Here is a 15,063-nt window from a genome sequence, read left to right on the forward strand (position 1 = left end):
GAATAGTTACCTTTGCCCGTGTTTGTTTTATTCGGAGGGAGCATGAGTTGAATTGGCCTGGAGGTAGTGGGTCTCCATGAAGACAGGAAGAAGCCTGAATAAGACCAGGAATACCTAGAAAAACACCTTGCTTGTGATTATACCCTTCTGTAAAAATAAATGATGATTTCCTTATCTTAGCCCTATCCGAGTCTACCTGTGATCTGACTGGGAATGCCCATTCCTAGATAAACTATTAGAACGTTGTTTTTTTTCCTTTCACTCAACTCTCTAATTTTACTGAGAAAAGTAGTTTGATGATGATTGTCAAGCTGGAATCGGACAAGAGTGAGGTAGAGTCAGTCCTCCTATCCACATGGGAAGACAAAAATTCACAGTGGACAAGAAAGGAGCGGCTGCCTTACTGCTTCTGGACTTAGCAGCAGCATCTGACACTATTTACCACCAGACACTACTGTACAGACTGTCATCTCAGAATACGTGAAAAGGCCCTAAAATGGATCGCCTCATATCTCAAAGACTAAGTATGATTCTCACATCATCTTTCGTATCTGTCCCTCACAGCCAACATTGTGGTGAACCTCAGGAGTCAATTCTCTCCCCTCTCCTACTGAACATCTATCTATCTAACCCTTTTACCACACCTGATCAGCTCATTCATTCTTACATTTTCCTTCTATGCAGACAATATGCAAATCATTCTAAAAATCAATAGCCTAGCAGACATCTACCAGTCATGTGTTAGCAATTGTCTTAGATTCATTGATGATGAATACTTTCCATCTTCCAAGGTTGGCATCTCCAGCACAGGTTCAAATAGAGTTTGGCCTTTTATGGCAGTCCACAGCTACCCAAAGCTCATTCGTTAAGCTATGTCACAGGCTTAGATCAGCAGTTCTGGACACAACTAGTTAAATATGGAGCATATTAAGATCTGCCAGCCGCAAAGCTGCTCATGCTCACAATATGGACTCATATATAACTGACTTACATGCACGGGAGATGTGGACGATAGATGTAGGCCAAGCTGAGTTTTATAAAAAATGGTGAATGCAAGTGCCAGGGTTCTGAGTAGCCAAGCTGACCGAGAAGTTCTATCACACAGATCCCATGCTTGGATGGTATTACAAAACAGAACAATGTGGGGAAACAAGCTCACCTATCATCCCTAATTGCCATAGGTGTATAAAAAATAGATACCTGGCATTCTGTTTTGGTGTTTTGCCAACACTGGACCACCTATCAAAGTGGCAACCCCGACCACCCGAGGAGAAACAGACTCTGTAGTGAAACAAGAAACTTTTTACATGTTTTATGTACGTGTCCTGCATTGTTAAAACCTTGCAGACATTTGTTGGGCCAACAATTTAACCTCCCGAATGTAGTCTTGCAGGCAAGCCATTGTAGCAGCCCTAAACCCATTCAACGCAGTTTTGAATGTCAGGCTGGTCACATTTATGTCAGCATTTTCTTACATGTTGAAAGAACAAGAAAATGGCGAATGAGGCAAATGGAACATATAACTACGATCTTGTTAATAAGAAAGTTTTTAATCATTGCAAATCATTATGTATTTGAAATTAAATCTACCTAGCTTTTTGAATACTAGGTCATGCTTGCTCCCAAACCCTAACTATTGAGGCACACCAGCACTTAATGGACTATATTGCACCTTTATTGTGTTTTTACAAGGAGATGAGAATGATACTTTTATCGGAATATGTATTCCTCGTGTTGATTTATAAATTGGCATAGATCTTTTACAGGATTTTATTATGAGTCGGTTTTTATTTAAGCTGGGCATTAAGTGGTTTGTTTTATATGAATCTGACTGATTGCAAAGGTTTTTATTTATCATGCAATAGAGTTATTCTTCATTGATGAGGATTAACCACCTATATCTCAAAGCTACAAGGACCTGTTTACAATGGCACAAACACCAGCCTTCGTACATATGGCCCAAGGACCTCTATGCCCCACTAGCTACATTTGTTTCCCCAAACTGGGGAACCCCACCAAACAAATTTACAAAATTGAATAGAGTAACTACACCTCTTCACTCAACACTAGAAGTTCCCACTTCCATTCTCTACCTGAAGACCCGTAAACTGCCTAATGACATACGGGACTCAAACTATTGCCCCCACGCCAACTTTCTAGACAGAGTTAACTGCCTATCCAATCTTCTATCTCTAACCACAAGATGGAGGGCAGGTAACCCAGTCTTTATGATGGTCCTCCCAGTATCAATTTGATATAATCCACCTCACAGTATCATAGCAATTCATTACCTGATCCCTCATCATCAAGACAGTATAATGTGTGAAAGGACCTGTGAAACCTTTATAACAACTGGATGGAATGGATACAGGCTATACCAGCATAAACGCTATCCAGACAGGCCTGCTGAGGCCAGAGACATATGCCACATAAAGCTGGTCATGGCAGGCTCTTATCAGTCTTCCCTGTAGGTCACAAATTGCTGGTCAATGGAAGCCTTTAGCCTGGTCTACTTTGCAAGTCCTAAATCACATACTCTCAGTATGGACATCCTATAATGACGAAAAAGGATGACGATAACAGCCAATCTTGGCGAAGTCTTCAAATGACATCTAATGACCATCATATAAAGGAGGACTGTAATGCAGGCTATCCGTGCACATCTCTGATCCCCCTTGCTCTGTGTCGATGCCCGTTAACTCTTATTGATCCGTAAGATCATAGAATGGATGTCGTCCTGCCACAGCCAGCGCAGGAAATCAGATCGAGAACACACAAGGTAAACTACCAACAAAATGGAGGAACCTGCAGATCTAATCGGAGTTGCCAGCATAACACGCATTATACCAAGCATTGTCAAAGCCTTCAGGTCGCACCTTTTTGGAACGATTGGCTTTGCTTATGCGGTTTGCCATTCCAAAATGATGCAGGGCAGAGAGGCACATGAAAGAGAGAGTAATACAGAGTACAGGGGTAGTAGACCAGGAGGCTTGCACCGGGTTAAAGACGATAATGGAGAGAGCAATCCAGTGCGCCGGGTGGGTTTCCTGGGGTGAAAGCACATGAGGGGGAGAGCAACATGGAGAGTGGAGGGGCAGAGAGTCTTGTGGTACAGGACAAACGAGGGGCAGATCAACACAGAGGGTGAAGAGGGCTGGGGGAATTCAAGAGGGCAAATACACCAGGGCAAGAGCAAAATGTAACCAGGGGGTGTTGGACAAGGGTGAGAAGCACCCAAGAGAGACAGCAAGATGGAACATGGGGATGAAGGGGTGAGAAGCAAATGAGGGAGAAAGCAACATGGCGTGCGGGGCTAGGGGAAGCCCATGAGGGAGAGAGCAGAGTAACACAGAGCATGGGGTGTTCTGCAGGTGGAAGCATGCAAGGGAGAAAGCAACACAGATATGTGCATGGGAAGAAATGCACACGAGAGGGACAGCAACATGGAGCGGAGGCTGGGTGTTTTGCAGGGGGAGAAGCACACAAGGAAGAGAGCTTGAAACCCATGCGCTGTCATGGAGTGCTTAACCAAAAAGAAAAGAGGGGTTCCCTAAAGGTAAGCAGTGGAATAATAAAAGTCAGATAATCAAAAGACTGTAGAGAGCTATGCTCTAAGATAAGAACACCCCAAGCTGGACAAGATGAGAAAGGAAAGCCATCGAATAAGTAACAAGCAAATAAAAGTGAGAATAAAGACAACCAAGGGTAAACAATCGGTAGGCTGAAGCCCACAAAAGGTCTTTTACAACCTGGCCTAGCAGGCGAGAATGAAAAATGTGTATTTCCCTCACATTTCTCATCCATCACACCGCTAGGTTCTCTGTATCATAACACGACACCGCACCTCCTGGCCTCCACGTATGATAGAGAAAAATTTCACGCAAAGGCAACACTTGCAAACACACCCACACTGTGTCGAGCTAACCACGTGGACAAGCTACTCGGTGCCCTACATGGGGTTAGTAAGCACTATATAACAAATACTTAAGGTACCTTTGCCCATAGGAGTTAGGAGTCCTTTTACCAGCATTGGAAGGATGAAAGGTTGGTCCTGCCCATTAGTAGCTAGTGGCACAGTATGGAAAAATAAGTCCTACGACTGTATAGAGTAGTATGTACATAAGTTCATGTAATGGATGGACGAAATTGAAACAAGTTTTCAGGACGTATGAACAGCCCGGAGAAATGCCACAAGGGAAGGGGGGGGGGGTGCTTGGGGAGAGAACATGACAACACATGCTAAAGCGGTTGTGGGCTTGAAGAGACGTGAAGATCACGAGGACTGACTGTGTTAAAGATAGGGAAGGTGAGCGAACAGAGTAGGAGAGGAAACGGACAGAGAGATGGAGAGAGGAAATGTGGAGGGAGAGAAGGAGAGAACAGAGAAAAGTACAGAGAAGGGAGGCAGAGATGCGAGGAAAGAGACAAAAGATAGAATAGAGAGGTGAATAGAAATAACGGATTGAGAGAAAAATAGAGAGAGGAAAAAAGAAGATGGAGCGAGAGAAGCTCGATGGGAGCGAGAAACAGAAAGTGAGAACACGGAAAAAATCTCAGACAGACAGTGCAGGTACAGAGATAAAAGGGAGAAAGCACAACGAAAAAGAATGCAAAAGGGAAGCGACCATACACCAGAGGTCCAAACAGAGCGAGATGGATATAGAAAAACAGAAAATGCAGAGTCGGAGAAATAGAGATTAAATAGTCGTAAAAAGAAACAAAGTGAGGAAAGAGAGCGAGACAGGAAGAGAGAGATAAGAGATCAAACGCAAAAAACGAAAAACAGGGAAAACCAAGAGTGGACCGATAAGGAACAGAAGAGAAAATGAGGGATAGAGAGAAGATTAAGAGAAAGAGAGAGAATGTATGTATAAAAAAAAAAAAAGAAGGAGTACGCAAGGTAGAGAGCGGTCAAGCAGGTCAGTTCCGGAAAAAATAGAGAGAGTCAATGCACAGTGCAAGGCACCACGCACATAAAGAATCAATGCACGTGTTGTAGATGAACTACTGTACGATACAAAGTGAAGAAAACAGTGACGTGCTCAGAGGAGAGAGAAACAGGCGACAAGTACACGGAGAGAAATAGAAACGAGAGAGAGACGCAGGTGTCTACAGAGGATGGTGTGCTCCGAGGGATAAGAGGTCTTAGAGTCCTGGAGACACCTGAGGTGATGTTTACACAATCCGTACTAATTACGCCAAAAACCGGAAGAGGTTCCTTCATGCAGCCGGAGGCACTCTCACCTCTCCGTGAGAAAACTCCCTCTGGCTGACATCCGAGGAAATAATTAATCCTCCCCGGCCTTGGGAGATACGGGTCCGAACCTTGGAAAGTATATGTATTTACGGACCCCTCCACCCGCTCTGTCCTTCCGGACTGCAGCAGCCTCACCCCTGCGACCTGAGTCCTGGATGTCCGCTCTGGACGTCCAGAGCACACGCCTGACCTCTACAACCAGCGTCCCGCTTCCTCTCGGCAAATCCGGTGCTCTCAGAGTGACCCCTGCACCCACCATCAAGGTTCAGAGCATCCATCCTACGCCCCTCTCCACTCTCTGATCCTCGGAAACGCTCTGCCTGACCCTTGGGCAATGTGTGTCTTTCTGGACCAGTCAGGTTGGAATGGATCCCGCTGCCTTCCTAAGCACTCCATGACACCTGGACCCTCTGTCGCCCATCCTGATGCCCTGTCTGTCTGTGCTTCTGGAGCACTTAGTAGTTCGAAGCACTCGGGCTGCCCCCTGCCTGCATCTCTGGTTCACCAAGCCTGGCTCCTATACCCTGACCTCCGCGTCAGTCTCTTCCCAGCAGTCAGAATCGAATGGTTCGACCCCTGGGACCGTAGCCGTGTGTCTGATGCTCCTCGCGGAGACACCCGAACCCTCCAAAAAATGTACGCTCCCAGCCCTGTCCGCTGTCCCCACCTGGACTCTTGCTCTATCTCTGCCGCTGACCGCGGCCCCCGCAGGGGGCCACTCGGCGGTCGGCGCCTTAGTGGCCCCGGGGCCCCGGTCACCCCTCCCCACTCCCTCCTTCGGGGGGGGGCGGGGGCAGGGATCCTGACTGTTGCCCCCCTCCGTGTCAGGGGCCGGAAGTGACGCGCAATGCGCATCACTTCCGGGCTCAGGTGTGAGGGGGAGGCTATTTAGCCTTCCCCCACCCTCACTAGCGACCTCTTTGTCGCCCACCTCGCCTTTTTTACCCTCCCTACCGCTTACCCGGCGTAGGTGTGGTGGGGTGGGGTTTTTTGCTGAACGTTTTAATGTTTTCCTTTTCGTTGCAGGCGGAGTTACAGGGCGATCTGGAAGCAGGCCGGTACAAAGGGTACCTCTGCGCGGCACCACGTGGTGCCTGAGCCAAAACGAGGAGCCTCCAGAGAGGTCCCGGAAGCCGGTCGGCGCCCCGCTAGGCCTGCGGGCGGTTGTGGGCCTGAACAACCGGGGGCTTGCTATGCGACGCTCCGCCCCGAGAGGGGGGGTGTGAGTAGAATCTCAACGGCACGTGATCGAAAAAAGAATCACTTGGGGGGCAGCACTTGCGGGTCTTTCCCGTGCTGCCCGGCTCATCAGGCGGGGCAGGTGAAGTAGATGGCCGCCTGCCCTTGGATCGCCCGTAAAATAACCCACCTATTACATATCCTGGAATTATGTAATAAAACCTGCAGCATTTGTTACCCACTTACAACTGTTTCTTGTGTCTTCTTTGGGTAACCTAATTTGGGGGAGGGGGGAAAGCGGGGTGCCCCTGGGGGTACTAAGCCTGTTGCAGTCTGAAGAGCCCAGCCTGAGACCACGAACTTCCTTGACAATTTTTTCTGAGGCACTTCCGCCTGACCCATGTAATCTACTAACTCCTGCAGCTTGGATCGCCTGGCTTGACCCCTGCGCCATCAAATTCCTGCAGGTTGTGGTAGCACTTCAGCATGACACCTGCAGGCTTTTAACTCCTGCAGGTCGGCGCGCCCAGCCTAGCCCCGGCACTCGAGCCCGCAGCCCCCTCCTGCACTCTGGGGCCTGGAGCTGATCCCCCTGCACTCTGGGGCCTGGAGCTGACCCCCCCTGCACTCTAGGGCCTGGAGCTGACCCCCCCCCCTGCACTCTGGGGCCTGGAGCTGACCCCGCCCCCCTGCACTCTGGGGCCTGGAGCTGACCCCCCCCTGCACTCTGGGGCCTGGAGCTGACCCCCCCCTGCACTCGGGGGCCCGCAGCCGGGCTCCCCTGCACTCAGGGGCCCGCAGCCGGGCTCCCCTGCATCCTGGGGCCCGCAGCCGGTCTCCCCTGCACCCTGGGGCCCGCAGCCGGGCTCACCTACACCTATCTAACTCCAGCTGTCTAGCAACCACCCTGACCCCTGCGGCATAAAGTAGTGAGCCTTCTGCCTCTAAACCTTGCAATGTGCACCTCAGCTTGACCCCAACCTCGCAATCCCGCCATTCGCTTACATTTGTGCTTTTGAAATTCATGAGGACGACGGCGACCTTTATCAGCCAAGTTAATATCAACGCGCTTTATCATAAGGCACTTTCTGCCTCACAGTCACACTTGCAGCTTTTTACAGCTATAAATCACACAAGTGCCGCCATTACCCACTGATACTGTCGCCCAGTCTTCTGTCTCCGAAATGAGAACCTTTCACTCTGCACGCAGATTTTAGCAGCAGTTGCCTTATCCCACTTAGTTATCTTGTTCCCAATGGATCCACCACTGAGACCAGGGGGTGGAACACATGTCTCTGCAGCAGGTGTATTAACCCACTGTCCTGTGCACTGGGATTCGAACTTGCCACCTGCAGGCTGCACTCAGATCTCTGCAGCCGTCGCTTTACCGCAGCCACGTCACTTGGAAGATATCCGCGACCAGCTAGTTGTACACAAACCCAGTGCTTTCTCAACACCGCTGTCCCACCCGGGCCAGCGCTGCGAGAGGGGTTCATCCGGGTCCCGGATCCGGCAGCCGTTACTGGGCTGTATCTGGGAGCCGGGTCTGGAGTCGAGTCTGGATGAAAGGTTCTCTGTATTCCGTGGAATTGGCGGACACCTGAACTCTGAGCGTTTGCTGCATTGTGTTCAGAGCAGCAAGCTGCAGCAGCCGAGAGGAGAGGGGCATCTCAACTTTCAGTTTCAGGTGGGCCCAACACAAATGCCCCACTTAAAGAGCCATCAGCAACCCTCTTGTTCTAGTCTCACTGGCTGGGAGCAGGCTGGAACCTAACACCGTAATGCCAATGGCATCCAGGAAACACAGACACTGAGCGTGTCACTTTGCAAGTATGTCAGCTGAACTATGCTTCAGAGTCAGGAGTTTTTGTAACACCGTATTCAAGAGAGATGCAGAACAGTCACAATGCCACCTATATTTCTCTACACGAGTAATACCCTTTAACCTGTCGTAACACAAGGATATCTGCAGCATTAGTGGTAACCGACGGAGCGGTTTACATAAGATACACACCCGTGACCTGAATGTTAAAAGGTGTGCTGTGCAGCATTCACATTAACCAGTTATAACATTTTATGATGAATCAAACCAGTGACGACGCTGCTCATAGATTTGGCCATAAAGTGAATTAACCCTCAGTCGTGGTATTATACACGGGGAATTGCTGGGCACACGAAGATATGTGCAGCGGGTGCCTCGGCCCTTAAGATATCTGAACGTGCAGTCTGTCTGTGATCAATAGAGTAATCCAGCGCAGACTGGATTCACATCTCCTGCCAGTTCATTTTAGGAAGAGCTTTTGAAGAAACACAAATGCATGAATTGACTGTCTGGATTCTTAAACGCCTCCAGGGCTGCCACCCTTGACCTCCAGTTTATGGAATCCCAGTGCATTCCATTTCCGGCTCTGACGTGGTTCACTGAGCGCTTCGCCCGAATCTCTGCCCAGAAACGGGCGAGAGCACACGTGAACCCCGGAGTAATAGTGCAGTAAAAACACAAGTGCCACTAACAACCAACGCACCACATGCTCTTACCTTGAACTCCACTGAAAGTTGCGGGGTGTAGTCCAGAGTCCACAGGGCCCTGACCAGAGAGGCCAGCTGCTGGGTCACCTCGCCCTTTCCTGGAGGGGCTGGTCCCTGCTCGTCCCCGCCGCGGTCCAGCTGGGACTGGTACTCCCCCAGCCCCAGGTACTCGGCCAGCAGGTCGGTGTTGCTCAGACACTGGACCACCGCGTTCATGAAGCAGGTGTTCCCGTGGTTCTTCAGCCCCAGGACGCCGGGGGTCTTCTCGGGGCCTCCTGCCCCAAGCGAGAGCCTCTCGCTGGACACCCGAGGCCTCCCCAGGTGGTTGTTGTTGTCGTCCCCGCCATGGATAGTTCCACGTGGGTGCGGATCGTGGCTGGCCCCTCGCGGGTGGGCATCTGCGGGACTGGGGGCAGAGGCGGGCATGTGTTTTCTCTTGAAACCACCGTCGTCGTCCTCCGCTTCTCCGCACCTGTCGGGCTCGCCCCCCAGGTGAGACAAGGTGCCCAGCGCCTTCAGTACCCTGCTCATAAACTCCCCCATAGAGCGCAGGGACTTCCTCCGGAACAAGCCGCGCGGCTTCTTGTTGCCTCGCTCCTTGGCTGCCTTCTCCTTCGGCAGGGGGCACGCCGCTGCGCTGCCCTGGTCACCCATGGTGCCCAATGGGACCTACAGCACCCTAAACTGGCCCACCGACTTCCCAACAGCGGCTGGTGGCGAATAGGACAGGCAGAACCCCAAATAGCGTTCTTCTGTTACAACAGGGGCTGGTGACAGATAGGGCCAGCGGCACCCCGAGCTGGCTCCTAGTTTCCAACAACAACTACAGACAGACCCGTCTTCCAGCAAGCATCCGAAAGAAAACCCCCTTTCAGGACCGCAGCCCCTCAGATAGTCCACTCCTGTTCCAGTATGGTGGTGAACAGGACCGCAACACCCCAAAGAGGCTCCTTCTTTCCCAGTAGCGCCTTGTGAACAGTGATGGACAGGACCGCAGCACCTCTAGCAGGCTTCTATTCTTCCAACAGTGGACGCACACCACCACAATCGGGTCCTCTCTCTTCCAACGGCGCCTGGCGACAGACGGCACCCACAGCTCCTAGAAGACAATCGCCACCAGCAGCGGCGGGTGATAGAGCGGACCTGCCGCAGAGCAGGCGGATTCCTTCGGCCCCGTCAGTCACTTAGCAGATAAAGTCCGAGGGCTCGGCACTGCCAAGCAGGCAGACCACGAGGACAGGAGACAACGGGTGCCCACCCGGGACCCCCTCACGAGGCAGGGTCCCGAAGGGATCGGGGCTCTAGCCCCCAGGCTCGGGCAGCGCCCGCTCTACCTGGGCAGGTGCACCGCTCCCCGCCTCCATGCTGCCCGCAACCAGCATACAACGCTTGGCCGCTGCTGCCTTCTGTCTTCCTATTTAGTGTGTTTTTTTTCTCTCTCCTGGCTCCACCTCTCCCCCTCCTTCCCCGTCTCGAATCTGATTAGCCTGGTTTCCTTTTGAAAAGGAGCCAGGGCGCGCGGGCCCTCCTCGCTGCTTGAGCCACGGCTCTGCTGCAGCCTCTGGACACAGCCGGTATCGGCACCTCGGACAGGTTGCCCCAGTTCACCTCTTTATTTATTAATTCTGAAAACCTCATCTAATGATAGCCAAACACCTGCAGCCGGCTGTGCACGGCGCCAATAGCTCGCCTGCCCCGGCTCGCTATCTTTTTTTATTTAGATTATTGTCTTCTGTGGTGCATTGAGTAGCTGGTTTGTTCGCACTTGACAGGAGTCAATCAGAACTATCTGAAATATTTATTTAATGCTTTTTCACTTCCACCAAACACTTAGCCCCTTTGTATACCCAACGTTTAGTGTAAATACTGGTTTCGGTAACCACGGGGGAAGGCTAGTTTGAGCAAACATTCAAAGCTGGAGTCTACATGTTTCATGAAAACGGGTATCTGCAAGAGGCGCATTAACCCACTAAGATATGTCATCGAAATGATCTTATGTTATTTATAATGCGGATGTTGGAACCTTCTCGCAGTTTCTTAACGCAATGTGCAACAGCAGATGTTAATCGTACAAAACTCAGTGAAATTAATTGCATCGGCTTCTGAAGGATGAATGGCAAAAGTCTCCCTCTTACTCCCTCACACACGCTGTCTCTCTCTAAAGGTATGAACATTCATATATTAATACATATATACACAAATATATTACATGGTTAAGCCTTTTTAACTGAACTGTATGGGTAAGCCTTTCTTAATGAATTATTGCAAGTGGTTTCAAAGCTTGTATTTCACAAAAAAGAGGCCTTAAGTGTGCACTATTTTTCATAATTCAGTGATTAAGCCATTTGCAGGATATTTAGCTCCCCTGAACAAATAAAGGGTGATTACAGGCTTTAGTTACATTAGAATTCATTTGTTGATTGTACCATACTAATTTTAGGAATTGTGGTGTGTTCTAAGGTGATTTTACCCTGTGAAAAACCTTCTGCTGGGATAAAATGAATCATGTTTGAGAGAAAACTATTTTCTCATGCTTGTCCCATAGAGGTTTGGACGGTGCTCCAGAAGCTAAAATGAGAGCATCATTTCTGTAAATTCACATTATCTTTCTCAGTGATGTGAGAATGAAGTCTGACATTCTCAGTAAAACATGTACATCCAACAAGGGCAGAGACTGTCAGTTGATTCCTTTGTGTTCTACTGAAGCTTCCCAGAGTGTTCTAAAGAACACCAACAAAACGGAAGTACTCATCATGGGCCCAAACCCCAACGCCTGGTACGACACCTGGTGGCCTCCCGCCCCTCGGAAGCCCGCCCACCCCCACGGACCACGCACGCAACCTGGGAATCATCCTAAACTCAGAGCTCAAAATGGACCTCCAGATCAACTCCGTCCCGTCCTCCTGCTTCCACACCCTCCGCCTCCGACGTAAGACCTTCAAATGGATTCCCCTCGAACACAGAAAGACCATCACTCACGCCCTGGTCACCAGCAGACTCGACTACGGCAACGCACTCTATGCCGGAATAAACAAAAACCTCACCCACAAGCTACAGAACATCCAAAACGCCGCCGCAAGACTGATCCTCAATCTGCCAAGACACTGCCACATCTCCCAGCACCTGCGCACACTCCACTGGCTCCCCATCGAAGCTAGAGTCACCTTAAAGATGCTAAACCACGCTCACAAGGCCCTCCACGACACCGGACCAGCATACCTGAACAGCCGACTCAAATTCCACGCACCCCAAAGGACCCTAAAATCAGCCCAGCTTTCCTACGCCGTGGTCCCCTGCACCAGAAAGACCAGATCGGGAGGCCGCCCCTTCTCCTTAAGCGCGGCCAGAGCCTGGAACAACCTTCCGCTCCACCTCAGACAGGTAACATCGCTCCCCATCTTCGCAAGAAACCTCAAAACCTGGCTCTTCGACAGACTCCCTCCTTGATGGACTGGAACCTGCGACCCCACCCCACCCCCAGCGCCTTGAGACCCTTACGGGTGAATAGTCTAGCTTAACAAACACCTGAGTGATTGATAGATTCCTTTGTGTTCTACTGCAACTTCCCAGCGTGTTCTAAAGAACAACTAGAGCGCTAACAGTCTTACTTATGACAAAATTATGGCACACCGGAAGCCATCTTGATTGGAATAAACTGGCAACACTTAAAACATTTAATTTAAAAATGAACAATTACTAAACAATTTTGAGGGGATTCATTTTGCCATAGAAATTATGGTTAGTGCTGCAGAATAGGGCTTTGGGGGGGGGGGGCCGACCATCGGGAGGCCTGCCCCTCCCGGGGGATTTTGGGCCGGGGGTGTAGCCAGAGCCCAGTTGGGCTTGTTGGGCTTCACTTGGGCTAGGTTTGGGCTGGGGGCTATTTAGCCAGCCATTTTGAGTCACTGGCCACCATTTTGGTGGTAGTGACACGACAGCCGGCTGGGTAGGGCAGAGGAGTGTTTTTTGTGGTGGGCTTCTGTGAATTGTTGGTTTTTGAGGCGCTCGTACCTGGTTTTGCGGCGGTTGTGGTGCGGACACTGAGCGGCCACGCCTTCACAAGAGACAGGGGGGCGCAGCTGCACTGCGAAGGCAGCCGCCCAGTCACGTGGGGCAAGGGGGCGCGCTCTCAGAGGCGTCGTGTGGCGGTAGGCGGGCTGGGAAGGCACGGCCCGCGTTGCTTTTCAAGGCGGGGGCTGTGTGGGCCCCACTCACGTGGCGCACGTCGGGGAATGCACAGGGCGGCGAGGGGGCCGCCCCCACTGAGGTGGGTGGCAGCTGGGCCTCCCCCATTTTAATTGATATCAGCGGGGAGGAGGACCCCACAGGGGGGGAAGGGAGTAGGTGCTCAGGGGAACCGGGAGGGGCAGGGCAGGGTGACATGAGGACCGTGAGGGTGTGGGGGGGAGGGGACCCGGATGGGTGGTGGGCGGAGCCACGGCCGGAGGACAACACACGGGGCTCGTCAGAGGGGCGGGGGGGTGACCCTCGAGTGTGAGATGCGGCGGTGAAAGGGGGTCCGCGTTGGGGACCTATGCCGTCTCTGGAGATAGGGGAATGGTTGGAGAGGGCACTGGAGGGGCTCAGGCATAGGTGGACGGAGCAGGATGGGTGGGGGACCCTCGGGGTGGGGAGGGGTGCAGAGAGCGTTGGGGATCACAGAGGTGTGGCACAGGCTGGCTGGGCGTGGGGCGGCGGCGCGGGCAGGAGGGCGGTGGACACTTTGGAGTAGAGCGATGGGGAGGGAAAGGACGTGGGTTTCCCGGGGGTGAGGACATGGGGTGCACCAGTGGGGGTGGGTGGGCCATGGTCCCGGAGGCGCGCTGGCTCGGTGGGGGGGGTCTCACTTCAGGCACATCGGGCGCGGGATGGGTGGCGGATGGCCGGTGAGTCGGGGACTCTGGGTTTGGGGGATCGGTGGACAGGACTAAACCCCCCCGGCATGTCGGACTCCACTTCTTTTTCGCAGGGGCAGCAGGCAGGTGCTCAGGAGAGTTGCATGTGTTTCCACTCCACCGAGAGGATGGGCCGGCTCTGCCTCATGCAGGTGGCCACGCTACCACGAAGGACGTGCAGGAGGTTTCGTGCTGGAGGAGGGGCGCCCGGTCACCGGTCCCCCAACCCCGATGGGTCGATGCAGCCCCAAGGGGTCAAGTACAGGTTGCCGCTGGTACATCAAAGGACACAGGCAATAAGCGTGCAGGGCAGCGAAAAGGGAGCATTGATTTAGGGGAGCTAATTCGCACTTGCAGGGAGCGGGCAGGCTTGAGCAGGCTGGAGTCCACGGAGGGCGACCCATTCCCAAGCCAAGCGGATAGGGAATGTTAATGGGTGTCCGGGCTGGAGTCCGAGGTGGACGGCCCCTTGCTGCTAGACTATGACAAGGAGAGCGTGGAGGAAGGAGAGATTGTAGGGGAGGAGGAGGATGGGAGGGGGGAGGCGAGTAATGTTGTTGCTAGTCTCTTACAGAGCGGTCCGGCAGGGTGGAACAAGGTGGACAGCATGGCAGCTCCGTCTTCACGACTGGTTAGGCGGCGGGATCCGGTCAGGACGCCGACCTTGACACCAGGTAAGGCACAGGAGTACATGCGAGGGGTGGGTGCACATGAAAGATAGGGCACTGTTCGGTGCAGGCCTGCAGGCCATGGTGTCGGTGGATAGAGATACACGTGCAAGGGGGGAGGAGGGGGAGGTGCGCTTACGGAAGGGTGCATATGTTAAGGATGCGGGCGTGGGGACAGACTCGCCGTGACAGGTGGGTGAGGCCGGAGGGGCGACAGCTATTGGTGCCTCGGATGGGCAGCCGTCGGGGTCGTCGGGGTGACCTCTGGGGGGAAAGGACGACGGAGGGGTGGCCCAGAAGGAGGGAAAGGAGAGCCACGACGTGCCAGTTAAAAAACAGCCGTAGATGGGAATCACAAAACCACTGGGGGCCCATCTTACTTTGGCCACCGAAGAAAAAATTTGGAAGGGCAAATACGTCGACATGCTGAGGCTATTACATAGAGAACTTACAGCAAAGGAGGGGTCTAAAGAGGAGGAGATAGAGCTGCCTAAGAGGCCGAGGGTCCCCATGACCATTGAGAATTGGTCGTCGG

The 15,063-nt window shown here is 52.2% G+C and overlaps 1 protein-coding gene across 1 annotated transcript in view; it reads right to left on the reverse strand.

Annotated features, from left to right (window-relative positions):
• Positions 1–10,377, reverse strand: part of USP43 (ubiquitin specific peptidase 43) — a 920,725-nt gene extending 910,348 nt beyond the window's left edge. Inside the window, exon 1 of the mRNA XM_085616819.1 lies at positions 8,975–10,377. Within this exon, the coding sequence (XP_085472945.1) occupies positions 8,975–9,619 (645 nt within the window). The 5' untranslated portion in view covers positions 9,620–10,377. The remainder of the gene's footprint in view (positions 1–8,974) is intronic.
• Positions 10,378–15,063: the final 4,686 nt, after the last annotated feature.

The sequence above is a fragment of the Triturus cristatus genome, chromosome 7, assembly GCF_964204655.1.
Source record: "Triturus cristatus chromosome 7, aTriCri1.1, whole genome shotgun sequence".
NCBI lineage: Eukaryota > Metazoa > Chordata > Amphibia > Caudata > Salamandridae > Triturus > Triturus cristatus.